Source organism: Ictidomys tridecemlineatus, chromosome 2 (assembly GCF_052094955.1).
Source record: "Ictidomys tridecemlineatus isolate mIctTri1 chromosome 2, mIctTri1.hap1, whole genome shotgun sequence".
Classification (NCBI taxonomy): Eukaryota; Metazoa; Chordata; class Mammalia; order Rodentia; family Sciuridae; genus Ictidomys; species Ictidomys tridecemlineatus.
In genome coordinates, this window is record NC_135478.1 from 129,943,912 (window position 1) to 129,971,209 (window position 27,298).

At 46.2% G+C, this 27,298-nt stretch overlaps 1 protein-coding gene across 8 annotated transcripts in view; it reads left to right on the forward strand.

The window, feature by feature from the left end:
• Tns3 (tensin 3) overlaps positions 1–27,298 on the forward strand; it is a 266,681-nt gene that overhangs the window by 182,508 nt on the left and 56,875 nt on the right. For all 8 annotated transcript variants that reach the window (XM_078039777.1, XM_078039776.1, XM_078039770.1 and 5 more), the window contains 4 exons: positions 4,902–6,158; positions 22,025–22,194; positions 23,447–23,561; positions 23,645–23,728. In XM_078039777.1, the coding sequence (XP_077895903.1) occupies positions 4,902–6,158; positions 22,025–22,194; positions 23,447–23,561; positions 23,645–23,728 (1,626 nt within the window). The remainder of the gene's footprint in view (positions 1–4,901; positions 6,159–22,024; positions 22,195–23,446; positions 23,562–23,644; positions 23,729–27,298) is intronic.

Here is a 27,298-nt window from a genome sequence, read left to right on the forward strand (position 1 = left end):
GTTTTTTTGGTCTTGATACAGCAAATGACTTTCTGTGTCACTTTTCCATACTAGAGCTATGTTTTGAGGAGCCCTCTGCCATGGGGGAAAGACAGGTGTCCTTCTGTGATTAACTGGGATGTCAAGGGGCTTCTAGCAGTGGGGTCTGGACTACTGTTAGATTTTCGTGGAGGAATGTAGTCAGCCATGCGAGGACCCTGCCCTCACTCCCCCAGTTACATTTCCTTTCTGTTCTCTCTGTATTGCCCTTTATCTGCAGTTTTTGCATCTGGTCTTAGAAAGCAAAACAACAGCCAGAGTGTTTAGATGAGGGACCCACAGCATGGCAGCCCTAAACTCAAGCAGGAAGATGGACATTTGTAGATGAGAAACATGTCCCCGGTCCTGGCTCTTGGACATGTGTAGGTCTGTACAAGGAATGGCCACCTCAGAGGTGGCAGGGGGCTGGAAATGGCAAACTGTGAGTGACCCTTGGTTGTGTACCTGCTGTTTGCCAGGACTCCAGCTTGTTTACCTTTGTGCCTCAGTTGTGAGCACACTGGTCAGATAGCATTCACGCATCCCTGGGATCTCTGCATCCGCTTCCTACTCCACTGGCACACAACTTTTTTGTTTTCTTTAAAATTTTGGAACTCTGAGGCGGGGTGATTCTGGTACTTTTCCACTTTTGTTCTGTGTCATTTGAAGACCAGCCAGGTGAGTGAGGAACCACGGCCAGTCCCCATCCAGATTCCCAAGGATGGCCAGACTGGCTTTGCTGCCTAGAAGTGGGTGTTTGGAGGCCCAGAGAGAGCAGGACCTGGACTGCAGGTGACCAAGGGCTGAGGGAGCCTCTACCTTCAGACTCTTACTATTCTATGTTTGGAAGGTTTTGTTGTTGTTGTTGTTATTTTTATTTTATTTTATTTTATTTTTTGCCTGCAAAGGCAGCTGAGTTCATTTCCAAAACACCTTCCTAGGTTTTGTCGTGTGAGAACAAGCCGGAACATTTAGTCTCTCAATTACTCAATGTCCACTGGGAGCCAGGGCTGTTCTCTCATGCTGAGTCCCAGAGGGAGCAAAACAAAGAAAACCCTGCCCAAGGGAGCCTCTGTTCAAACCTGTGGGTGAGAAGGACAGCACACAATGTGCAGGAAACGTGCGTTAAGAGTGGGTGACGGTTTGTGTCGCAGGTAAAAATCCCAGGAAGAGAGGAAGGCAGTGAAGGGCATGCTGAGCATGTGCAGGAGCCCTGGAGGCAGAGAGTGACGAGTGGTGAGAGCACAGGCTCTGAGGCAGGTTTGTGTGCCTCAGTGGTCTGGGAGCAGCAGGGCTGGCCGTGAGGGGATGAGTCCCGGGAAAGGACAGAGCCTTGTCCACTGTGGGAAGAATGTCCAGTCGTAATTAGGGGTACCCTTCTTAGGGTCCTATGAGTTGGAAACTTTGTAGATACCTATTCTATAGTTCTTACAACATCATTGAAAGATAGAAATAATTATTCCCTTTTATCAGTGAAGAACCAGAGGCTCAGACATTCTAAATGTCATGTCAGCAACATACACAGAGTAATGACGAACTGGGACTCTATCTCGAAGTATGAACTTAGGTGTTTCCTTTGTCCAAAACAGAAGTTCAGGTCCTTCCTTTGCAAAGCAGTAGCCCTTTACAGAGTACGGGACAGGAATAATAAATGCTCGGGCCCCTTCTCTGTCCTTCCCCCTGAGGCTTTAGGGTGCAGGTCTGTGTCTGTGAAGCTCTGGGATGGCCTCTTGGAAGTCCCTCCCTTTAGGAAGATCTGTGCTCCTACAAAGTGATTCAGAGACATGGGCAGGTCCAGTCTTGGGATTGAATCACTTTGCTTCATTTTCTTGTCCTGAAGATTTAACACTTTGTTGGGCATTTTCTGATGTTGAAAGTTATCTATGTGTAGAGTAAGAAGTTTATGAAAGCCCAGTGTGGTCTTTGTCCCTGCATGGGGCTCCATGGCTCCACTCTGTCCAATGGCTGCCTGCCTCTGGGAATACTCCAATATTCCGCTTGGGCTGTCAGATGGATGAAACCCAGTTTTTCCTAAAGGCTCAACTGTGTTTGGCATGGATCTAATACATAACCAGTGGATGGAAATGGTCATTTTACTATTACCATTTTAAGATTTGTACTGCTAGAAAATATATAGGATTATTCATGACCTCCCAGCCAAGGGAATATCCTGCTTTTTACATTTTGTAGGTCCTTGTTTATGCACTATTCTTAGTAAGGGATTAGCCAACTGATCGTACCTCAGAATGATTAACAGGCATTTTTTGGCCTCATCCCAGTTTAAATTAGAAGAAATTTTTACAACTTATTCTTGAGTTACTTTAAAAACAAACAAACAAAAAAACAAATCAACAAAACATCATGCTAGTTAATTCCACATTAGGGAGAAGTCATATTTATGACTTTATGGAAGTCATAAACGTAAAAATCTCAGCAGCATAAAATCTGTTCCTGTAGTGAGCAGACTGGTTCCTATGGCTGTGTGGCTCAGTGGTCTGTGCTTTGGTTGCCTTTCTGGTCCAGGGAACTGACTAGTCCAACAAGCATCCAGTGTGGAGTCTCTGAGGTTCTTACAGAGCAGAAATCACTTCTCAATGTTCTCTCCTCTTTTCCACCTCATACTGGGCTGGGAGGAAGAACCCATTTACCAGGTGGTCTGTTGTTGAGTTTTCCTAGCAACAGAGCACCCTGGACTGAAACCAGATTAAGCTGGTGTTTACTCTGAGCTATAAAGATGCTCAGTGGTGTGCGCTGTCATTTCCTTCCCAGATTGGCCTTCACGTGGAACATCTACCCCTCCCCCCATTTTATAGCTGGGAAGTTGAAAGTCAGGTGAACACCCTGGTTGGGTAAAACCCTGAGGGCCCGTCTAGGGGGAGCCAGGGCTTGAACCTAGGTCTGACTGGGGCCAGGCCTTTCTCCAGGGGCCATTCACTACACAACCTATGATTCTCAATAAATGGATTAACTATGCACATTTGAACCTGTAGAGGTGACATTTGCACATGCCTTCTATTTTGGGCCTCTTTCCAGGCGTCCCTTTGTCTGGTTTGCCTAGAGCTGGGTGCAGCAGGTGTTTCAGGCTCTGCCAAGGTCACTTGCTGGTCCCTGGGCAGGGCCATGTGACTCCTCATGGGTAGGGCCACCCAGAGTCTCAGGTGTGTGCCCTTCTGGTACTCTTCCTACAGGTAGGCCCACAGGTAGGGACTGCAGGGGCCCTCAGGCTTCAGAGCCTGGGTTCTAGGTCCCACTCTGCCTCCTGACAGCTGCTTGATCTTGGGAAATTTATTATCTTCAAGCCTTAGTTCATGTTCATTCTAGATAAATAAGAAATAAAGTTCATACTTTATTATGAAATAAAGTTCATAATTTATTATGTTGGGTCATACTGTGAGACTTGGAGAAAGTACACAATAGAAAGTACGTAACAGGGCTCAGTCAACAGCATCTGTCATTAACGCCCTATATTGCATTAATCCCATGGCCCAATCCAGGATGTGCTCATGTCAACAATTGCTCTATCTTCAAATCTTTGCTCATTTACAGCATTTTGTGTATCATTTTTGTCCCCCAGATTCTCCCTCCCCCAAGCGATGAGGATTGGGTCTTCTAAACTAGACTATACCCTGGTATTTCCATCTTATAACCTTCATCTCTGCACACTGTCCCTTGGGTGTCAGAAGAAGGAAGCCCAGGGCTGTGTGTGTTCTCAGGGGCTGTGTGATCTTGGGGTTCTGTGAGCTCTTGGCATGGTATCCCAATACCTCTCCAGACCCTTCCATGTCTTTCCAGCCAGCCACCACTGACCTTGGCCATGTTTCCAACCTGGAACCTGAGGACTGTGAGGCACATGCTCAGGGCAGGTCCCTCAGAGTGGCTGAAGGGTCATACTCAGTTGCTGCCAGGCGGTGGTGGCTCAAGTCTCAAATTCTAGGTGCCCAAGCAGCTTGGGTTTCCAGCCATCTGTAGCTCCCCTGTTGTGGAATGCCTGCAATTTCACAGTTGAGAAACTGAAGGAGGGTGGGGGAGGCCCTGTGGAGTGAGATGTGCTGACTACAAACTCTAGCTTATTTTAGGAGGCTCCTGCTGTGACACACCATGTGTGGCTAAGGCAATGAACGGCTGCCAGTCAGCAGACTGTGGCTTGGGAGTCTCTGAATGCCGCTGCCAATTCTCTGATTAATAACAGCAGCAGCGGGTTCAGCTCTTCCAGCATGAACCACAGGCCTGATTTCTGTTTTCCTGACATTCCATGGATGGGGGTCAGTGTGTGGAATGACACCTATGACACAGTCATCAGGCACCTATGTGGCCCAAAGATGTTACGCTAAATATGAAGGCTCAGGATCCTTTCCTGTACTTTCCCTTTCCATTGGGGGTTGTATGTTTAGAATTTAACAGATTCTGGAATGTTGGGAGGACAGCAGGTTTGTTGATGACATATTCCATTTATCGATTTAATGAGTTTGTTACTCACCACTTAGCTAGTAGATTATGAATAGAAGTTCTCCTGTCTTAGATGCACAGTCAGTTCTTGGGGACTTATGAGCTGAGTGGACTTCACTTTCCAAATTACAAAGACATTAACCATGAGCCCTTTAGGCAAAATGATTCAGAGGATGAGGTTTCTCTTAGCTTCAAGGAAGGACAGTTCTTTTTGCATAGAAAGGTGAAGGTGATTCTAGCATCTTAAGGCTCATTAGCATTCACTCTTCGGAGGATCTGTGGATTTGGGGACCACAGCAGAGTGTTGGTCCCTGGTTATTGTGCCTGTTGTGTATTGTGAATTCATTTATCTGTTTAGACAAGTGTCCGGACCCATTGTGAGTGGCTGCGCTTTCCTCTTCCCCGGCTTACAGCCTGTCTCTTGCTTTCCTCTGCAGTTCTGCACACTCAGGGCCCCGTGGATGGCAGCCTCTATGCCAAGGTGAGGAAGAAGAGCTCCTCAGATCCTGGCATCCCTGGCAGTCCCCAGACTGTGCCAACTGCCAGCAGCCCAGACCACAGTGACCACACCTTGTCAGTCAGCAGTGACTCAGGCCATTCCACTGCCTCGGCCAGGACCGATAAGACCGAGGAGCGCTCAGCCCCGGGAGTTCGGAGGGGCCTGAGTCCCCAGGAGAAGGCTGAGTTGGACCAGCTGCTCAGTGGTTTTGGCTTGGAAGATTCCCGGGGCTCCCTTAAGGACATGACTGATGCTCGCAGCAAATACAGCGGGACACGCCATGTGGTGCCTGCTCAAGTCCATGTGAATGGAGATGCCACCCTGAAGGACCGGGAAACAGATATTCTGGATGATGAGATGCCCCACCATGACCTGCACAGTGTCGACAGCCTGGGCACCCTCTCCTCCTCTGAAGGGCCGCAGTCGGCCCACCTGGGACCCTTCACCTGCCACAAGAGCAGCCAGAACTCCCTCCTGTCTGATGGCTTTGGTAGCAATGTTGGTGAAGATCCGCACGGCACCCTTGCTCCTGACCTGGGCCTTGGTGTGGATGCCCTCTATGAGCGGGAGCGGACGTTTGGAAGCCGAGAACCTAAGCAGCCACAGCCTCCGCTGAGGAAACCCTCTGTGCCCACCCCTACGCAGGCTTTTGGGCCGAGCAGCTACTCCACCCAGACCTGGGTTCGTCAGCAACAGATGGTGGCCGCTCATCAGTACAGCTTTTCCCCCGATGGGGAGGCCAGGCTAGGCAGTCAGGGCACAGCAGACAGTTCTGGCCTCACTCAGACACAGCCACGGCTTCCTATCACCCCAACCCGTGGAACCAGTAGCAGAGTGGCTGTCCAGAGAGGCATTGGCAATGGACCGAATCCCCCTGACACACAGCAACCCTGTCCTAGCAAAGTGTTCCAGCCCAGGTTTCCAGAAGATAAGGTCATGAACGGAACCAGCCAGGACCTGAACGTGGGCCCCTCCCCAGGCTCTCCCACCCTGGACATAGACCAGTCCATTGAACAACTCAACAGGCTGATCTTGGAGCTGGACCCCACCTTTGAGCCTTATCCAACCCACATTAACACCCTCAACAGTATGGCCAATGGCCCCGTGTGTCCAGATGGCATGGGAGGTGGGCTCCGGGTGAGCAGCAGGCTGCCTGACCCAGCTGAGGGCCCCAGCAGGAACCCCGGGCGGCAAGGTAAGTCTGCACTCCATGGCATATTGACACTTGATGAGAAAGGAGCTGACTGGGTGGTTAGCTTTGACCGAAATTCAGCTGGCTGAAGAGAGCTGTCTGGGCCTTCGTTTCACTCTGGTTATGTCTGCTAGAGCTGCAGCCAGCCAGTGGGGAGAATGTTGGCAGCCAGGCCGCCTGAAGCAGATTCCCCTCTGCCTCCTACTCAGCTGTGTGCCAGTATATACCTTCTCCAAGCCTTGGTGTTCATATCTGCACTATGTGCTTAATAGTAAAGCCTTTCTCACTCCAAGAATCTTAGTAGGTTAATGGAGGAAGGATACTTATCCCATCCATGAATAGACAACTCCATGGGCCCGTTTGGCATTCATGTCTCCCTCTCTAACACGGGGAACATTTGATAGTAACCTGGATTGTTCTGGAAGAGTGCCAGGCACATCATTGAATCTGAAGGTTGGGGAATGAAGTAATGGAGAGAGGTGTGTCTGGAGGTTGAGCATCAGTCTGGCATCTTGGCGTAATGGCCCTTTTCATCTTCCCACAGACACTGGTTAGAGGGATCCACCCCTGAGTTACTTTCACATTGTCTACAGTGCCAGTTGGCTTCATGGTCCTCTCAGGTTTGCACAGGTGGGGTGGACCCAGAGTTCCCTCTTTGGAAGCAGACAAGTGAGGATTGCAGCCTGACTCAGGTCTGGGCCACTCAAGGCAGGAACGCATGCTTTGCAGACAAGACTCCAGCTTCCGTGATGAGTAGGGCTGCCAGTTGACCCTGTGACTTCAGTGGTAAGGGACGGAGTGTGTTACACTGTCTATGAAAAGGAGGTCCTACTGTGTTTGGTGATGGAAGGTGGGAAGAATGCCAGTTCACATCACCTCTGATGTACTGGGATCACCAGTGAGCAAAGAGTGGGCTGATCTGAGTAACTCATACCATGTACATCACCTCACTGAGCTGGAAGAGCTTCCCTCAATTAGGTTGTCAGACTCTACAATACATCCATATAACAACCACAGCCACCACAACAGCAATAGTAGCAGTGACCAAGGATTCTGTCCAGGTCTAAACACTTAGATATATTAGCTCACTTAATCCAATGCATTCAAGAAGTTCTGGGTTTGAAAAAAAGGTTTTAGTGGAAACAAAACCTGCACGATGGCATGTTATTTATCTTAATAGACCTTCTTTAAAAATTACTTGGAAAAATTAAAATTATGAGTCTTTTCTCTGGGATTAAAATTTCTCCTGAAATTTGGAAGAGGCTGCAGGCATCTGAGTGTGTGTGAGGAAGAGTCATTTATGCCCAGGGACCCATACAATGGTATCTTCAGGTTACTATTTTCCATTGGACTGAATTCAGTCCTTTGAGATTCCTGTTCCTGTTGTAATGAAACAGGTATAAAGCCTGGGATTGAGAAGGCCAAGTCCTATCTTTCTTCCTTACATTGGCTGTTTTTAAATTACTTGATGCACTTGGTACTTTAATACTTGGCATTATAATTTTAATTTCAAATCCTTGGTAACTGAGGATTTTTATTTTATTTTAAAAGTAATTTCAATTTTGAAATTAAAGGACTGATATTTCAATTGACCAGTAAAATTCAGTGCTTGGGTGAGTGATCATGAAGATTTAAAATATTTGTTAATTTATTCATGTTCAACAGGCATCTTGGGCCATTGCCCGATTGGTTTTTTTTTTTTTTTTTTTTTTTTTGTATCTTTAGAATTGTAGAGATTTCAGAAGATCAGATATATATGCAAACTGGATACAAATCATTGAGATCTTCTTGAAATTTGAAAATGACCTTCTTGTAGGAAACTCGTTGCAAATGTGCTGCTTGTTCCTAAGCAGGGATCATGGGCACTGAAGTGCTACTCAGCACTAGGACCTGGGCAGAGCCACCCATGCTTTTCCTCCAGCCGGCTCCCTCTTCCAGCACAAGCTTCCTGTTTTAGGTAAGCATTTAGCTGGGAGATGGAGCAAGCCTGTGACTTATATAAAGAGGCCTGGAAGGTACAGGTGACCTCCAGACAACCTGTGTGACTGGCTTTTGGATCTCAGTTGAAGACATCTCTTCTTGATAGAATGTTTATATCTGTTTCCAGCCCAAATAGGTGGGGAAGGGAATGTTCCTTTCCTCCCTGGCAAGTAGGGAGAACACTTGAACCCTCTTGATGTTGAAATTTCAGTACCTTCACTTGCATTTCTTAAATTGCAAAAGGCTAGATTGATGACCAACAGAAAGCAAAAATTTCTAGATACTATCAGGGAAACTCATTAAAGTATGGTGGTTAACCAGCAGATTCTGAGATCCCGGAACATCTTCAGAAGGTTGGGATGCTGAAAAACCTGCACTTTGAAAGTGTCCAGGGGCCATTTTCCTCTGTCAGGAGGAAAGCAAAGACTGCCTTGCTGGGGTCCCTGATACATGTCTCTCAGTTCCCCAGTATGTTGAATAGGCCCAGCAAGACTGAAAGGAATCATGATGTGCCCAGGATGGTACAACCCGTCATTCCCACATCATTGGCTATGAGACCCATTGACAGCTCCTGACCACAGCCATCTGAGGCTCATGCACACAGTGAAAACTGCAAAATTCCCCATCTTTTCCATGTGCCCTTCTCTATGGCAGGCCTTCTCTCCCAGCCCTGGATGCCAGCTACCACACAGCTGTCTTAATTCTGGCCATAGATAAAGGCTTGACATAGAGACTCAGCATCCTGAAATGAGAAAAATCCTTCACTCTCTGCAGATAGTGTCCTGAAAACAAAAAAAGTCCTCTAGTTGTAGTCAGGAGTTGAGAACAGCATTGCTCATTGCTCCTAAGGACTATTGCACGTCCTCCTGCAGAACTGTGCAACTTGACATTATACCAGCTCTGCAGGAAGCAGCATTCCCACCAGGGGTCTGGTTATTTCTGAGATGAAATAATGTGTGAAAACTAAATATGTCTCTTTCATACTGGCACCTCAATGATGTATTGCTATGGCTACTGTTCCTGGGTGTAGTGGTGGTGATATAGTAAAAGGGATGGTGATTATAGTGATAGTGATGATCATGCCAATGTGGTGATGATGGAGGGGTGTAATGATTTTAAAGATGGTAAGGATGATTGCAATAGTTTGGATCTTAAGAGTCCCCAAAGGTTCATGTGATAAGAGCTTGCTCCTAGAAAGATGCAACTGGGATGTGGTGAAACCTTTAAGGAGTGGAGCCTAATGGGAAATCTGTAGGTCATTGGGGTTGTGCCCTTGAAGGGTATAGTGGGTCCTTGTCTCTTCTTCTTCCTCTTTTTTTTTTCCTGTCCAACCTCGAGGTGCTGGTTTTGCTCTGCTATGCCTTCCCACCATGAGGTACTGCCTTGCCACAAGACTAAAACGAGGGCCACTGCTCATGAGCTGAAACTGTGGGCCAAAATAACCCTTTTGTCTTTAGAAGTTGACATGTCTGGTATTTGTTATAGTGACCCAAAGCTGACTAACACAGTGATGGTGGTGGTGATGGTAGTAAGGGCTTCCACCCTGAGTGCCTTTCTGTTCCAGGTACCTTCTCACCCACCAGGTTTTGTAACAGCTCCCATATGCCTGGCTCTGCATCCTGTGGGTGGTGCCCTTATTCTGCTACACTCACATTTTTTCACCAGCCAGGTGTCATCTCAAGGGCAGTGCCCATGACTTAAATCATTGCTTCCTGGCATGTAGTAAGATTTTGATAAATGTTTGTAAATAGAGTGCCATGGAGCAGGTGGCAGTGCAGGTGTACCCCCACCCCCTGCCCAGAGACCCAAGTTGTTCTGCTGTGTAGGCATTGATATGAAGTTTATCTTGGGTCCGTGTAGGGTGCCCATTTCTGCCCACAGGACAAGAGATGGGCCATGCAGAGGTGGGGTGTCAACCTTGGTGACAAGCCTGGCACTGTCTGTGCTACTGAGAGCAATATTGTATCCCTTTGAAAAGTGCAGGGAGTTGGATTTGGCAGCATATTACTGTCTCTAGGTGACCAACTGCCAGCCAGGGCGGCTCCCTCACCCTGGCTGTGCTTCAGTGAGAAGCCCCCTAGATGCTGCTGTCATGCCCATCCTCCCACCCAGCCCACCAGGCTCCCAGCCTCACTCCAGCTTGCACGTGGGTGGGTTTCTTGGATCACATCCTTCAAGTGGGGAGATTTCAATTGATGATACCTGAGTAACAAGAGCTGTGACTCAGCCTGTGAAATTTACGATTCCACGGATGGCAAAAGCCAGCTGTTTTTTTTTTTTCCCCATACCTTAAGGGCTTCTGGCTTCGTGTTGTCAAAATATTTTATTCATCTTACATCAACCTCAGCCCTCTGCTGACAGGAACCTGGCAGGCACTTGTTCTTGCAGATATGCCTGGGCCTTCCTGCTGGTGTTTTCAACATTCCTCAGACCAGGGCGTCTGCTTCATTAGCATCAGCACAAATCAGATGCCCTATTTACATAGAAGACAGTTTAGAGTAAGGAAAGGTGCCAGGTTCTAATTACTGATTTGGTTATGATTAAAGTCCAACCAAAGGCACCACATGTGAGCCCTGGAGGAGCTCTCAGAGCTCAGCAAGTGGTGCCACGTGCCTGCCTTGCAAGCTTTAATGGCAGGAATGAGAGGCCAACAGACACGTGGAAGAGGACACAGACACACAGTCCTGCGGCACTAACACTGGGGTATCACTGCCTCTACTGAGCAAGTCAGGGAATGTGTGGGGGCATACCATGGGACCCTTGCAACCTAGCTGAGTGGAGGGGATCCAGGCCAGGTAGATGCTGGAGGAGAGGCAGAGGCAATGCAGGGTAGAATGGACGGTGTAGTGGGTTGGGGACGCTCACTGCTGAACCTCCACTACCAGGTGGGGATGGCAGGGAATGAGGCTGGAGAGGCAGACAGACCCTGCCACAAAACCCAGCTTGGTGTCCAAGAGTGTGGCTCTTCCTAGAGGGCAAGCCAGAGGGTCCTGAACAGGGTAGGACTAGGATCTTGCCTGCTCATCTTCTGATGAGTGTCACTGGATACATTCATCTGGTTGAATAAGCCACAGCCAAGGTCATTGGCCTATTTCTATGAAGGACCCTTGCTCAGAATTTGTTACCATGGTAAGAGAGGCTCTTTTTTTTTTTTCCTTCTTCTTCTTTTTTTTTTCTACTAATGAGCTTCCTGGATGTGTTTGAGGATGGCATATTTATTGCCTGAAAAGTTTTAAGAAGAGTTTCCTTGCCCAGAGGTTAGGACTGGCCACTGTCCTCCCTGATCTTCGAATCTGGCATTTTAATAAACTGTGAATATTGATAGGCTATACATGTGTGAGTGCATATTTAATAATGGAGTCATTTGACTGCACTGCAGAGAGCTCTGTGCATTTCCAATCTGAAAAATGTTTTAGAATGAGAAATACACCCCCGGTGCTGAGAAACCCGTGTTGCAATGGCAGTCATATCTAAGTATCCATGGGGGATGGCTTCTAGGACCCCTGCAGAGAGGCTCAATCCCTTGTAAAATGGTGTAGTATTTGCATGGAACCTACTCAGTCTTCCTGTATACTTTTAGTGACCTTGAGATTGCTTTTAACGTCTCATACTGTGTGCATGGTTGTCATTCTGTATTGCTGAAGGAATGTTGATAAGGAAAAAGTCTACATTTTCAGATATATCCAACAGAAATTGATTGAGTCCATGGTGAAACCCATATATGTGCAGAAATGACAGTACTTTTTTTTTCTTGCATAAACAAATATGAGAGTTAATTATTTCTCTTTACCCCAAGGACCCTCCTGCATAGCAGGCAGATTTGGGTGCTGTATGCTGTTACCTAGTCAAGTACTGTGAGGAAATCCCTACATGGTCAGGGGCAAGGCATCGAAGTATAGGAGAGGTATATGGAGGCTACAGGACATGGCTTCCAGGTTGGCCACAGCAGTGGCCTCTCAACTTGTTAGACCCAAAATTCTGTTTCTATATCAAATATTTTATAAAGTCATCTTTACTCTTCTGAAATGAAAATCATAGTTAATATAAACTACTTTGACTCACATTAAAAAATAAATCTGACACCCCCACACTAATGTTAAAGGACAAATTAAAAAGTAATTTAAATAGGGCTAGGGCTGCAGCTCAGTGGCAGAGCACTTGTCTAGCATGGGTGAGGCACTGTATTTGATCCTTAGCACCACATACAAAAAGAAATAAAATAAAGGCATACTATCCTTTTAAAACTGCAAAAAAAAATTGTAATTTAAATAAAATAATATGTATTTTAAACTGAAAACTTTTGGTCTGACTCACCCTAGAAAACAAAAATCACTCCTCAGATATATTTTATTTTGTATTTTTTATTATGGCAAAATACCCATTAAGCACATCCACATTATTATTGTATGACTATCACCACTATATAGTTCCAGAACATATCCGTCCCTCTAAATGGAGACCTTTTAGCCAGTAGCAAACCTGCCCTGTCTGCACCTCCTCACCCTCAAACCCTGGCCACCACTAATCCATTTTCTGTCTCTGGACTGACCAGTTCTGGACTTCTCATATAAATTCAGTTGAAGGCTGTGTGACCCTGCTTTGTGGCTTCTTTTACTTGGCATGATGTTTTCAAGGCTCATCTTGTCTATCAGACATTCATTCTTGTTCATGGCTGAAAAAATGTCCATAACACACATAGACCACAGTTTACCCCTTCATCTGTTAATAGCATTTGGGTTATGTGCTCCTTTTGGCTGTTGGGAACAGTGGTGCTGTGAACATAGGCACACCACTACTTTTTTGAACACCTGTTTGTAGTTCTTTAGTTCATATTTCTGGGAATGAAGTTGCTGGCTCATGGTGCAGCTGGTGATGAACTTGTTGAGGAGCTGCTTCTCAGATGTTTACAAGTCACTTTGGAACATGCCAGGCCTCCCCTGTGGACAGCTGGTCTCCAAAAGCTCCACGCTTCTGTGTAGTAGAAACGTGCTGGTCTGTTTGATCCTGTATGGGGCCCTTGCCCTAGGAGGATCGCCTCCTTCACTCAGGGAGACCTGCCAGTTTATTGAATCCCATGATATCGGTGATGGAATCCTCTCTCCATCACGATGGAGAGGTTGTGCCAACTCCATAGGCTTGGTGACAGGGTAGCACGGTCTCATTTCTGATCATGCCACATGTTCTCTGCATCATGGCTTGATATATCTCCTTACACCAAGGCCTTGGCTGAAGGGCGTGCCCTTCCTTTCCATGAATTCCCTGCTGCTCATGTGGGTAGAGAACTGGAAACCATTTCTCCCATGGCCTCCCAGAAGTCACACTAGCTGCTAATCCTCACTCAGTGAACCGCTGGGACCTATGGCCTCCTCTACCTCCAGTGCAGCCCCCAACCCCACTCCCGTGCCCTGAAACCAGCTCTTGTGTCCCCTCCTAAGGAGAGTCATAATGACAGATCATGAAATTCAGGTAGGTAGTAGGGAAGGTAATTCAAAAAGCGAACCGATTCAAATGAACAGAAAGTAATTGAAGCCCGGTACTAAGACCCTATTGGTGGGGTCTTCAGGTTAGGGGTGCAGCTCTTTACACCTGTACTCTGAGTTACATGTGTCTTATTAAACATGGGAGCATTGCTGGTGGGATTTGGGTATGCTTCCTGGGTTTGGAGATATAATTTCCTTTTTAAATATTTATTTTTAGAAAAAAATGATGTTATCCAACCAAGCACACCGTGTTTCCCAATGGAAAGCATCTTCAATTTCAAAATCTTTAAAAAAAAATAGTATTGCCTTCCTCCCTACCTTGTTGCACCTTAGTGGGAACATCCCTCCCCCCACCTCTCAGGACCAGGGATAGAAATCCAGAAGGATCATGGCAGAGGGAGGTAGCCCTGCATGGGGAAAGCTTTTTTCACTGTCTTAATACCTCATTTATCACTCAGGCCAGTAATTTTCTACCTGGTTACACTGTGGAGAACTGCATGCCACCCTGCTCTTAAAAAGTACACCCTGTAGGTGAAGGGGGCTGATGACCAATTCCTGTTTTGATTTGCAAGAACAGAATTCTTGGAGCCACTTCTGGGAGCATTTAAGAATAGTGTTTGAACTTTCCTTCTTATACCAGTCCTTTCTCCTTCACTTTCTAAAAGATGCATATGTTTATTTGAAGGAGCTAAAATCAGGAGGCCTCCAACTAGCCAGAAAGTAGCCTTTGATCTTTCTTGGTTTTCACTTCTAGAAATGCATGGAAGTTTCCAAAACCCACCATGCATGCCTGTGTGATGCCAGACTTGGTTCTTACTGATCCTATAAAGATCAACCAACAGGGGCCGGGGATGTGGCTCAAGCGGTAACACGCTCGCCTGGCATACGCAGGGCGCTGGGTTCGATCCTCAGCACCACATAAAAATAAAATAAAGATGTTGTGTCCACCGAAAACTGAAAAACAATATTAAAAAAAAATTACTCTCTCTCTTCTCTCTATCTTAAAAAATCAATCAACAGCTTACCATACTTTACCTTCCAATGGCCCAGAGAGAAAATGAAGGTCATGTTTTAAAACAGGCCATGTTTAGGATGCCATAAGTTTCCATCTTTTTCCCCCTTATTTGTGAATTAACTCATTATTGTATATATATAAGATCTTCAACATGATGTTTTGATACACATAACCGCACATGATGAAATGATCACTGAGGTGGAGCAAATTAACATATCCATCTCCTCAAATACTTCTTTGTGTGTGCCTGCCTGTGCGTGCCCATGATAAGGACATTTAACCTCTAGTGTTTTAATGGTGTTTTATATACTGAAGCTTTGCTAAAACAGTAGATTCCAGTCATTCTTTAGAGCAGGGATTTGCTTCCCTGGCTGCAAGCAAGAAGCCAGAATCAACCAGGGAGCTTCAAGAATGCAGATGCCAAAAATGTCAGAGGAGGCCTGCCTCTGCCTCCAGAGAGAGGCAGAGTGAATTGGCCAGGCAGATGGTCTGGGTGTCAGAACTATTTTAAAGGCTCCCTAATAACTCTAGTGTGAACCCACGGAGACCTTCTATGGTTTGGTTACCAGTTGGAAACACCCGGGAATTTTATAAAATGCTGACCATGACGTCCTAACTCTGGAGGCCCTGACTTCCTAGGGAAGGGATGAGGCCTGAGCTGCGGGATCTTACATGTGACACTCATGAGAACCCCAGTGTTATATTTGTGGTTTTCAACTCAGGCATGTGTCCCAACTCAGACTGGGGTCACCTAGAGATCTGACCTGTGCCTTGTGGAGGCCAGAGCAATCCCCTCCAATGGTCTGATAGGACCAGAATTTGTAACCCTGTTGTAGAATGTAGAGGACAGTGAGTGGTCACATCTCCCCCATGAACTGCCTCCCACTGTGCATGGTGACTCTCTTTCCCCAACACTGAGGGGACAAGGTGACTCTGCAGTATAGGGGAATCGGTGATGTGAAGTGTCAGGAAGGGACACGTGGTGTCAGCTGCTAGGCACTTAGCCCTCCTCCTTTCTGTCCTTCCCCCTTGCCACCTCCCAGTGGAGAGTCTAAGGGCCCAGGATCTGCTGTGTGCTCAGAAAGGTCGTATGTCCACAGGAACACATGCATAGCAGAGTTCAAGGAAAACAGGTGCTCCTGAGAGATCTCTGAGGGGGGTGTTATCCACTTGATGAGCTCACATATTTGGGAAGCTCACTGCATTTAGTTGCAGAATTATCAGGAGCTTTGTGGGGTGTTTCTTCTTAAAATGTAATTTTCTAGCTAAGATCTGAGAATGCCCCCTCCCAGGTTTTCCACATTTATCACGATTAGTGAGAAATCAATGACAGCGCAGACCCCCGGGTTAGGCTGAATTCAGTCCTGCTTATAAGTGATTAGCATAGTACCTGACCATCCTGACCTGAATCTCCAACTCTAGGGCTCTGTAGGTGATGCAGCTCCTTCCTACCAGACCTGCCAATGTTCCCAACAGGGAACCTGAGGCTTTATCTCCTTATTGGGAAAACTGTCATGGTGGCCTTGGTTGAGGTGCCCCATAGTTTGGTCAGGTCTGGGGCAAAGCTGTCTTTGTCTTGCTCCTGCACTGTCTATACTGCTTTTCCCCTACACGTGACCTAAGTCACAGCCTTGCCTTATCTCCAAGGCTCCTGGTCTTTCTGTGCCCCATCATAGTCTCAGCTCATGGCTTGGCAGGGTCTGCAGTGACACCTGCATGGCTCCTGGCTGGGCCATGCTCTGCCTTGACCCCTGCCCCACCCATAAATTACAATGAAACCACTCACATGAGGAAATGTGTTTGTCTTTGGGAGTGGCAATGAAGGGGCACTCCTGGGGACATGTGTCCTGTTGAATAACTTGTGTTCAGGTGGATCCTAAGTGTCTGGTGTCTGGAGGAAAGGAGTCCTGTGTGAGGACTGCTGAATGCTCAGGGAGGGACTGGCCAGGGAGCTGCGTGGCATTCAATTATGCAGCCATAGCTGGTAATAGAGCATGTAGCTGAGTCAAGGGAGGATGAACCTTTCTGTACCCACAGAGCTGCTGCCTGCCCCTCCCTCCCTGTCGACCCCAGAAGCATGGAGAGTCCCTGGAATAACACCTGTGGATGAAGTTACTGGTCACCATGGTCTGTGTTCAGTGGGGTCCAAAATGGCCTCTAGGGTCTATAGCAAGCACTTAAGACCTTTGTAACCACCAGAGAAGGGTTAGGTTTCATTTTCCTTGGCAGGGAACCAGCAGGGGAGGCAGGTGCAGTTCTCTACAGCACCTGGGTTCCAGGCAGGCAAGGGGGAAGGGAGCCAGGTGAGCCCGGCAGGTGCAGGTATGCCAGCCCAGGGTTCTGGAGGAGGCCCTTGGCCTTTAAAGGTCTCTGTGCCGGAACTTGGGTTTTGCCCCTATTTTTCTTGGTTGTTCTTCAAAGGGGAACTTTCAGAGAGGGGAAACCTTGCAGAGGCTCCCTTGAGCAGGTTCAGCTCTGTTCATCCCCTTGTCTACCCAGTTCCTGGAGGTGACAGCCACACCATAGAGCATCCAGCACTCCCTACTCTCATTAAACCTTTTCTTTCCCTAGATTTGATTTCTTAACCAAAAAGGAGAAATTAGTTGTGACCATTCATGGCATGGATGTTCTGGCATAGTTCAGAGAGTAGTTTTCAATTATTCTATCATCAACTCATTAAGTATCTCATTGCTCAAATGGCCAGTCTTCCAAGGTCACAAGTCAGTTCTATCAGAAGCCCTGAGCTCATTTTTGGAGCATGTAATATACAGTTAGCAGTGAAGGGAAAGTTACTTGCTAGGAGCTCAAGGCCAGAGAAGATGTGGTGGGGTAGCCTCTGGTGGTCCCTCCAGACTCAGGGCAGCCCTTAAGAGGGCAGAGGGGCAGTAGGTAGTAGTAACAATGAGGCTGAGGTGGGGACAGGAAGATGTTGTCCACTTCACATGTGAGTGATTTCATGTTAATGAGAAGGGTGTGATTTATAGACTGAAACGATTGAATTACTTTCTCTGGGAACACTCATGAGCCGAGCCTCAGAGTAGAAAAAGAAATGAACAAGTTGTGTGTCTTCTGGAGATGCAGGACTGTTCAGAGGGTTCCGCCAGTCTCCGCGGTTCCAGGGAGCTTGATCTGCTTCCAAGTATTTTTATGTATTTTCCAAATTGTCTGCAATGACGTACATTAATTTTATAATCAGAAAGAAAGTAGTACTTAAACCTGTAAAGAAGTCATTATGGGGACTGGGGTTATAGCTCCGTTTGTAGAGTGCTTGCCTAGCATGCACGAGGCCCTGGGTTCAATCCCCAGCACCACACACACACACACACACACACACACACACACACACACAGCCACTATGCAAGAGAGGGTAGGGCAGGAAGAATGTGTTTGGCCAACCACCGTGGGCTCTTCTAGGTACAGCTGAGGAGTAAGCACCTCTCAGCCCAGGCTCTTAAGCTGGGATACAGGGTCACCAGTTCAACTCCCACCTCCTCAGCCCTCTCTAGACTCACAGTTTAACAAACACATCAAGGCCTCAGGGCATCTCAGCATAAATGAATTTTGGAGCTGAGTATGACTAAATCCTTGTTTACACCTACCTGGAACAGGTGGTTTACCCCTTTATCTGTCCTCAAAAATGAAACTGAGAATCCAGGCATGATGTCCCACACCTTTGATCCCACTGACTCAGGAGGCTGAGTTAGAAGGATTGCAAGTTCAAGGCCTGCCTTGGCAACTTTTAACGTAACCTGTCTTAAATAAAAAAATAAAAAGGCAAGGCAGGGGGAGTTGGGGGATTGGGGGATGTAGTTCAGTGGTAAAGAGTCCCTGGGTTCAATTCCCATTACAGAAAAAAAAAGAAAGAAAGAAAGAAAGAAAGAAAGAAGAAATGAAACTGAGAACTCTTCAAAGGAGGCAACAGTCCAGAGATAAAACACTTGCTGTTTACGTAGACCTTTTGTGGACAGGTGAACCTGCTAGGCAGGGTGCCAGAGGAAGCAAATGAAGTGCCCCCAGAAGTTTCTCTATAGCAACTGGCCTCCACAGAGCCCCCTCGGTACCAGAGCATGAGGTGGTAACGCTCTGATTACTCTCACCTCTGCCCTACCTGGGAATGGAAGGCCATGCTGTGACTGTGTGAAAGAGAGTTTGGCTCAGGTTCAATCAGCAGTGCCCTGAAATTAGACATGTGCACCTGCTGTGGGACGGCTCTCTCCCACCCTTCTATTGATGTCACATGTGGACCCCTGTACACACCCAGGGTCTAGTCCATGCCCACTGCTGTGGGGTCACTCAGATCCTAGTGAGGGTACAGTCAGCCCAGGAGACTTAAGGAGTGAGGGCATCTTTCAGTGTAAACAGGAAGCCTTGGGCCACATCTGCCTTGCTAGTCCCTGGAGCTAGCCAGGAACCCACTCCTGTAAAATGAAGCTTCTTGTCCAGTAGGGAACCTGGCACCTTGCACACTGGCAGCCCTCAGCTGGGAAGAACTTGTAGCACCAGAAGTTCAGGTCTGCAGAAGTCAGGGTGGGGGATATGCGATCCTCTCCTCCTCATGTTGAGAACTGAGAACCTGACCCTCAACTGTCAGGGACCACGAGTATGCACAGCCCACACAGCCCAGGTCAGTGTCAGTGGATGGAGCAGGTGTGTGAGAGAGTGAGTGTGAGAGTCTGCATGTAGAAGTGTGTGAATGAGGTGCTACTGTATATACCTCGCCTTCCCTTTGGGTTTCTTTCCATTGGAACCCCTGGGGCAGAGGCCGCTACACCCTGGCCTTGTTACTGTATCATAAACTCTGTCTCACAGTGCCTCATTCTTCCTGGCCTTTCTACCATCCCATTTCAGGGGATTCCAGTCCAGGTGGAAGGTGAGATACGAGTTACCCCAGAGACTGGGGCTTGAGGGTCTTGTGTGCCTACAGCCTGGAGACCTGCTCACTGCCGTCCTTGCACACAGACCCTGTGCTGGTGCTCTAGAGGGTCCTTGATCTCTTCCTCCTTTTACTTTCTTTCTTTTTTTTTTCCACATGGTGCTGGGGATCGAACCCAGAGCCTTGTGCATGCAAGGCAAGCACTCTACCAACTGAGCTATATCCCCAGCCCGATCCCTTTCTTCTTTTTGCATTTGTGAAACCCCTTTCTGGCAGCAGACATGGAGTTGTCCTATTGCCACCTTCCCACAGGACTATCTTCCCCCTTTTGAATGTCATAGCAGCAAGATATTGAGAAATATTGATCCATCTGAGGAAAGCAATGTGCAACTCAGTTTTTAACCAGAGTCCATCTCCCACATTTTAGCATAGGCACTGGAAGTGGAGTTTTAGAGTAAGAACTTTGTCCTGGAGATATTTTTGAATGAAGACAATTCTATTTGTTATCTTAATCTGTGCCTAGAGAGAGGAAATAAGAGAAGCGATTGCAAATCTGTGTTGAGCAGGGCCATTCCTGGGTCAGCTCATGAAAGCTTGTTTCAAAGACTTGTCTAAGGGAGGTTGAATAGCCCAGTGCAGAAGCCACTTTCAGTTCCATCTTGGCTGATGTACAGACCCAAGTCCCCAAGTGCTCAGAAGCAAAATTGTCAAAGGAAACTTTAAGATAGTTCTTTACAAAAAAAAAAAAAAAGTCCTAGCCTCCCACCTTGAGGTTCATGGTTTAGAGCTGCACATTCCTTCTTGAGCACTGTTTCCACCTGGACGTACCTGACAGAGGAGAGGCTTTGGAGTGTACCTAGAGGCCATGCTGGCTGGTTTTGAACTGGCCCAAATGGGTCCTTGGTTTCTCTGGCAAATTGTCTTCAAATGCCAGGCCAGAAGGGTGGAGGTCAGGGCCATTAAGCTCCCAGGCTGCCTTCCCCAGGTGAAAGGGAACAACTGGCCTCACCTGGCACGACTTTCCATGAGCTTTATGCAGTGACGTACATTGCTGTCCGTGTGTGATAGAATAGTGAGCTTATCTTGCAAGTTGAACAGAAGCATTGCTGCTCTGGGAGGCTCAGAGCCTTGTGAACTCTTGAATTTCTAGGCTGTGAGTAGACTGTAGATGCCAGAAAAGTGTGTCTGAGTCCCCAGCGCAGGCTGCAGGTAGGTTGTGTTGGATGGAACTGTTTCCCATCACTACTCTGTGTCATCTGCACAGAAGCTTTGGGTCAGTGACATGACTTCCTTTCCCTGGGAGAGGATCAGGATCAGTCACTTGTCTGTGGCCCTAGGACTTCCTTTCTATCACTAATGCCCATGGCTACCATCAATCCCTTGATTGCTTTAGGGGTACCCTCCTGTGACTGAACTGAGTGCCATGTCAGGTCCCGGGGCCAGCCTTCCCTTATGCCAGCCTTTCCCCATAGCCCTCTTTGAACTGCCACAGATGCATGTTGAGGGCCAAATCCATAGCCCTCACTGGGTCAAGTGTACTATCCTTCCTGGCCTGTAATTTTGTGTCCTGTGGAGGCCCAAAGAATGAGAACCAGGGCTACCATGCTCCCAATCCAGGGACTGTCATGGGAATAGGATTTATAGGTACAGCATTTCACTTTATTTCATCCTCATGCAGTTTGAGGGAGGAAAAAAGAGCATGCACTGTGCTCCTTTTACCCATAAGAAACGGAGGGTCCTACAGCTAACTTAAAAATGCACTTTGTATTCTTAGCTCAAATCTGAACTCTGGGGGAATCTTCTTTGGGTGTGAATTTTGAGACTATCGTAACGTGAAACATTATCATCCTCACAGCTTGCATAAGATTTCCCCAGCTGCCCAATTATAAGAATCCCCAGGAAGAGATTTTTTTTTTAAAAGCAACAAATTCAAGCCCCATCCTATTCCCCCACCCCAACATAAGCAGAATCAGATTTAATCAAGAGCAAGGACCATGGGCATTTGTGGATTAAATGTCTATAGTGTTTCTCGTGTGAACATTTAGAAAGCATTAGAACATTTATTGTTGGTGCTATGATTAGGGTATACTCCCCTCCAGAATTTCTCATTGTGATGATTCAAACGACCATGGTAGGGCCACCCTCTGCCTGGAGTCACCACAGATGTGTGGTCATCAGAGCTCTTGGTCTGGGACACCAAGGAGACATCTGGCAGGCTCCCTCAGAGCTCAGCTGTGTCTGTCCCGGCACTGCAGGGTTAGCCCTAGTGTTTCCCCCCTCACAAGCTCTTCTGGAAAGAGTAGACTGGCTTCTGTGAGCTGTGTGCTTCAGGGGCTGCTGCCTGGTTCACCCTGAGAGTCTTAGGGTGCCCCTGGGTTTTCAATCTGTCTGCATCAGGCCTGGTGTCTGCCCCTAGCACTGCTAAACAGCAATGAAAATTTTAAAATCAAGTTTTAATCAAGGGTCTCTGTGCTTTAATATGACAGAAGTCCCCTATAGCCCACTTGCTCTCTCCTTACAGGCCCCTCCAGTGATGATTCCCTGGGCGGAAGACTCCGGAAACTGAGCCTTGGACAGTATGATAATGATGCTGGAAGCCAACTGTCCTTCTCCAAGTGTGGATGGGGAAAGGCCGGCATGGACTCAGCCTCAAGCCTGGAGCCGTTTCCCTCTCCAGCAGATATCAAAGAGGTGTGTGCTGGGCCCCCTTCCCAACTCAGTTTCTTCTTCTGACTTTCTGTCCTAGGGCTCAGGACAACAGCTATGCTTAGCCCCTGAACACAGCTACATTAACCTCTTGTACCCACTTCTCTCCTATCTCACAGTCACCATTCTTCAGCTTCAAGGCAGGTGGTTTGATTGGGTGCACAGGTGTGTGGTCAGACAGCCTGGGTGGGGATCCTTATGCATCCAGAGATGACTATATGCAGGCTGCCTCACACAGGTCACCTGAGCCTCTGCATTCTGATGTGTAGAGTGGCCGCAGGTATGAAGCCCGTAGGTAGGTTGAGAGAGCTGGAGATAGGACAGTCATGGCCTTGGCTGGACTCCATAGGTGGACAGCACAGCAGACTTCTGGGCCACCACACAGGGCCCCGAATGTTCCATCTAGAACCTTTAGGATTATGTCTCCAAGAGGCTCCACCAACAGGAGCATCTTCGGTCTCTTCTGGAAAGTATAGTTAAGGCTTCTGATCAGAATCAGAGTAGGTCAGGTCAGCCAACCCAAATGATAACCCTCTTTATTTCTTCTCAAATTGGAGAAAGTTGAGACCTACAGAATATTCAGGAAGAAAAGGTCATTTGTAGTCTTAATTCACAAACAAAACTTATTTTGATATTTGGAATATTTCTTCCCAGTCATTTTTCTGTGCTGTGTGTTTAGCTTTTTGTGTAGTTTTACTTATCTATGGATGTACCCTAGTTAAAAGGATTAACTTTTGGGCTGGGGATGTGGCTCAAGCGGTAGCTCGCTCGCTTGGCATGCGTGCGGCCCGGGTTCGATCCTCAGCACCACATACCAACAAAGATGTTGTGTCCGCCGAGAACTAAGAAAAAATAAATAAATATTAAAAAAAATTCTCTCTCTCTCTCTCTGTCCCTCTCTCTCTCTCACTCTCTCTTTAAAAAAAAAAAAAAAAAGGATTAACTTTCAGTCAGCGCCACAATGCACATTTCCCCTTGCTATTGCAGACTCAACTTCTTCAATATGCTGTATAATACTGTATTAATACGATGGATCATAAGATACTTGACTGTTCTATTAAACATGAATGCTTTTCCCCATTTCTATGGCTGCAGGGGGGATGCTGGTTTCCTTTTCTTGTCCCCTCTCTCAGATGAGGATTTGGATCCACCAACCATCCTGGAGGGCTACAGCTGTGTGCAGAGGACTTTGCCCTGACTCCACATTCTTATATTCTCCTTCCCATGCCAATTTCAGACGATGATCACTGCATATCCCCCAGACCTCGACATGATCGACGGTAGGATTTTAAATACCAAGGAGTCCGTATGTTCGACCCCAGCATTCCCCGTGTCTCCAGAAACACCATATGGTAAGAAAGAAGCACATTAGCTGTGTACAACTTGCCACCACAAGGAAGAGAGTGACATGCCCCTGCTGTGCTCTCTTTTCCAGTGAAAACATCTCCACGCTACCCTCCCTTCAGCCCACCTGAGCCTCAGACGAGCAGCCCTGCCAGTCTGCACAAAGGAGGACGGGGTAAGAATTCTCCCTGCTTTGGGTGTTGGAGAATGAGGCAGCTATAGGTACCATGTTCACGAGTGCCATTTCTCGAAAGACAACTCTTAGGTAGAGCTATTGCCATTGAGGTCAAATCTAAAAAGCGTGCATGACGATGGGTCTTACCAGGGAAGGTCTTGGGCTGTGGTTATAAATGTGCTCTTGGGTATGGCAACAATACAACATCAGATTGCTTCCTGGCATCCTGCAGGAGTGCTCCTATTCAACACTCCCATCCTCTACTGAAGCACAGTCAGGTGGGTCTATTGGCAGTTTAGCATGGGTGCTTTAATCTTAATGGTTGCTAGCTTTACTAGTATGGATTTGGAAAGAAGAAGCCAGAATGCCCGTCCACCTTTCTGGAGAAAGTTGGTCCTAGCAAAGAGGAAGGTCTTTGCCTGCATTCTCGTGCATGGAAATCTCTAGATGCTGTTGCCCCTGCTTCCTGTCTATGCACACCTTTCATGGCTGCTTTTGGTCCTTTCTCCAGGGTCTCCCTGGTTGACCTTCAGTATTCTGTTTTGTGTTCATCTGCACAGCTGGCCCATGGAGGAACCATCTGTGGGACAGGCCTTAAGGGTGCCTACTCAGCACTCCTCTTAGGCGGATGTTAACCAGGTGCTTTGGGAGCCCAGGATGGGGCAAAGTCGGGCAGGAAGAGAGGGGATGTTACCTAGAGTTTCATACACATTTAAAAGTTGCCTCTCTCTCTGTGACTTTAGATTGTTTATGAAGCTGCTTTTCTACCCTGGTGAGGGTAAGCAAGGGGCCTTTTTCATGGTTATTGGACATATTGTTTGGGAATGAGGACAATTAAATTATATTTAATTCTAGCTCCATACCCAGAAGCAGCTGCAGCAATGATAGCTGGTTCTCCTTTCCCTCTTTGTCCAGAAGAAACCAAGTCTCTGTTTAATTTAATGAAAGGGCAATGCTTCTGTCATCCACAGTATATAGCAATTAAACTATCTCAGCAGGCATGACTGAAATTTAATGTAAGAAAAAGTGTTCACAGCATTGCTTCATTTCTGCTTCATTATATGTGCATTACACTCAGATGAGTGGGGGTGGCTGTTTAAATATGCATTTGAGTGCATTGGGCTCACACATGTAAGGCCACACATGTATCTTTTTTATGTTTATAATTTAGGTAGATGTCAAGAGAGGAGCATTCTCTTCTACCCCACATAGTCCCTTCCTTCTCATTGAGTCAACCACATTTGATCACTAAATTGAACTTATATAGTGAATTTGAACTAGAACCCACAGCTCTCTGGCCTGAATTATTTCCTGCAGCACCAAGACTAGATTCATTCAAAATGCACAGATGACTAGCAGTGGAAAGTGAGTCATAAACTTGAGGAAAGAAGACATTAGAAAAAGCTTTCAAGTTCACTAGCAGCTCATGATCTTCTGGAATCATTCTTTGAGCATTAAGAGAATTTTGAGTCTCCACTAAACTCAAGAAAGGCCTAGGAAACAGGAAAGTGCCTCGGAGCTGACAGATATATGCCAACTTGATTGTTTCTGCCTAAAGATGGGCAGCGTTTCTCCTCGTGTGAGCAGGATGGAGCCCTGCACACCATGTGGTGGATTTCAGCACAGCCCATGCATCTATGCAAATATTCACTGGGAAGAAGTGGGCTTTGCTTTTTAAATATAGAACCAGACACCATAAGAGTAATGAATCTTCTGAATTTTTTACTCAAAAGTTTCCAGGAAAGGTTGACTTCTTATTAGTTCCCAAGAAGTACAGAGACCCATAACTTTGGCTTAATGGATGCTTTGGTCCTTGAGCCCCTGAGCTTGCCTGAGAATATCACCTACTCTGCAAAGTCAAACAGAGTCATTGGACTCCACTGAAAAGGATTAAGTACAGGACTTTCCCTCTGTTTTTTTATAAGATGCTTTGCTTTAATTTGTAAATGGTATAAGGTTACTCTTCATGTTGTCCTCATTTTACAGATAAGGAAACTGTCATAAAGGAGTTGAGGAAATTGTCTGAGCCATGTAACTAGTCAGTGGTAAAGCCTGAATCCAGACCAGTCAGCTTGACCAGTGAGTCAGCCACTGACAGATGTCATGACTGAAAGAGCACATGGCAGATCTTAGTCATGGATGACTATGACTCAAATACTTGGTGAACGCTATGAACCTCCTCCTCTGTTCTAATCCCTACCATTCTAACCACTGTGTGGTCCTCATGTAATGTCCTCTCTATGTCTATAGTAACGCCTGGTCATGTATCATTTACAGCTAAACAGTGATGTGCGTATAAATGAAGTTCCAGTCTTAATTAATGGTGAGGAAATCTTCTGAGGAATGTGTCTTAGGAAATTTAGTTGTTGTGTGAACATCATAGAGTGTATCACACAAACCAAGATGGCTATGACATTGCTAGTCAATATAATCCTAGAGTCACCATTGTATTTGCAGTTCACTATTAACAGAAATGTTATTAGGCAGCATGTGATTTTGTTTTAAAATATCATTGATGGGAGGCTGTGCTTCCTGCAGGGCAAATTAGACTTACTTTTTCCTATTCTTTCTATTAAGTACAGCTAAAAATCCCAGCCAACATATAAAAAAAAAAATATTAAAAAACTACAACTGAAAGGTAAGGAGGAAAATGTTGACTAGCCAGGAACGTTGGGTAAGTGACCCAGAGTAGACTCTAGACTGGATTAAAACCATGCAGAGCATATCTTTAACTATAATGGAATTAAACCAGAAATCAGGAAAGGAAGTAATATGAAAATCTTTTTAAAAACATTTTAATATTTTTTAAATAATTCTTGTTTTTTATAAAAATGAACAAAAATTATAAATCCAAAATTAGGAAAGAGAATATTTAAAATGATAAAAGTGCTGCAAATATTACAGACACAACCCGATATAAAAAGGGAAAATATATATTGATTAGTTACCTGACTCAATCCTAAAATATACATTTTAAGTTATTGGTTTGATTAACATTTATGAAAAAATAAATATTATGAGATGGGGCATACATTAGAGAATTCAAACAAACACATTTTTAAAAAATACGTAGAAATGAAGTAATATCCTTATGAATATTCCATGAGTCAAAGAGGAAGGAAGTCTCAAGGGAATATACAAAAACATGTTGAATTGAATAAAAACAAAAGTAAAACATCAAAATTTATGGGGTATAGCCAAAACAGTGCAGGGAGGAAAATTTATAGTAGTACGTATATACATTGCAAAAGAGAGTCTGAAATGAATAGTTGAAACTCTTATTTCCAATGCCTAGAAAAAGCAGAGCAGAGTAAACTCAAGGAAGGAGATACTCAAAGCAAGCAGAAATGAATAACACTGAAAGGAGAAACAATAGAGAAAATAAGTGAGAGAAAGAAAAAATTGATAGGAACTAGAGTAGCCAAAACAATTTTGAAGAATTAATGGGAAGGGAGGGCCATTCCTAATTTGAAGGCTTAGATTGCTATTGTGGTCAAGACTGGTGTTGGTGAAGGCACAGACACATAGATCAGTGGAACAGGATGGAGAACCCACAGATAGATCTGCACC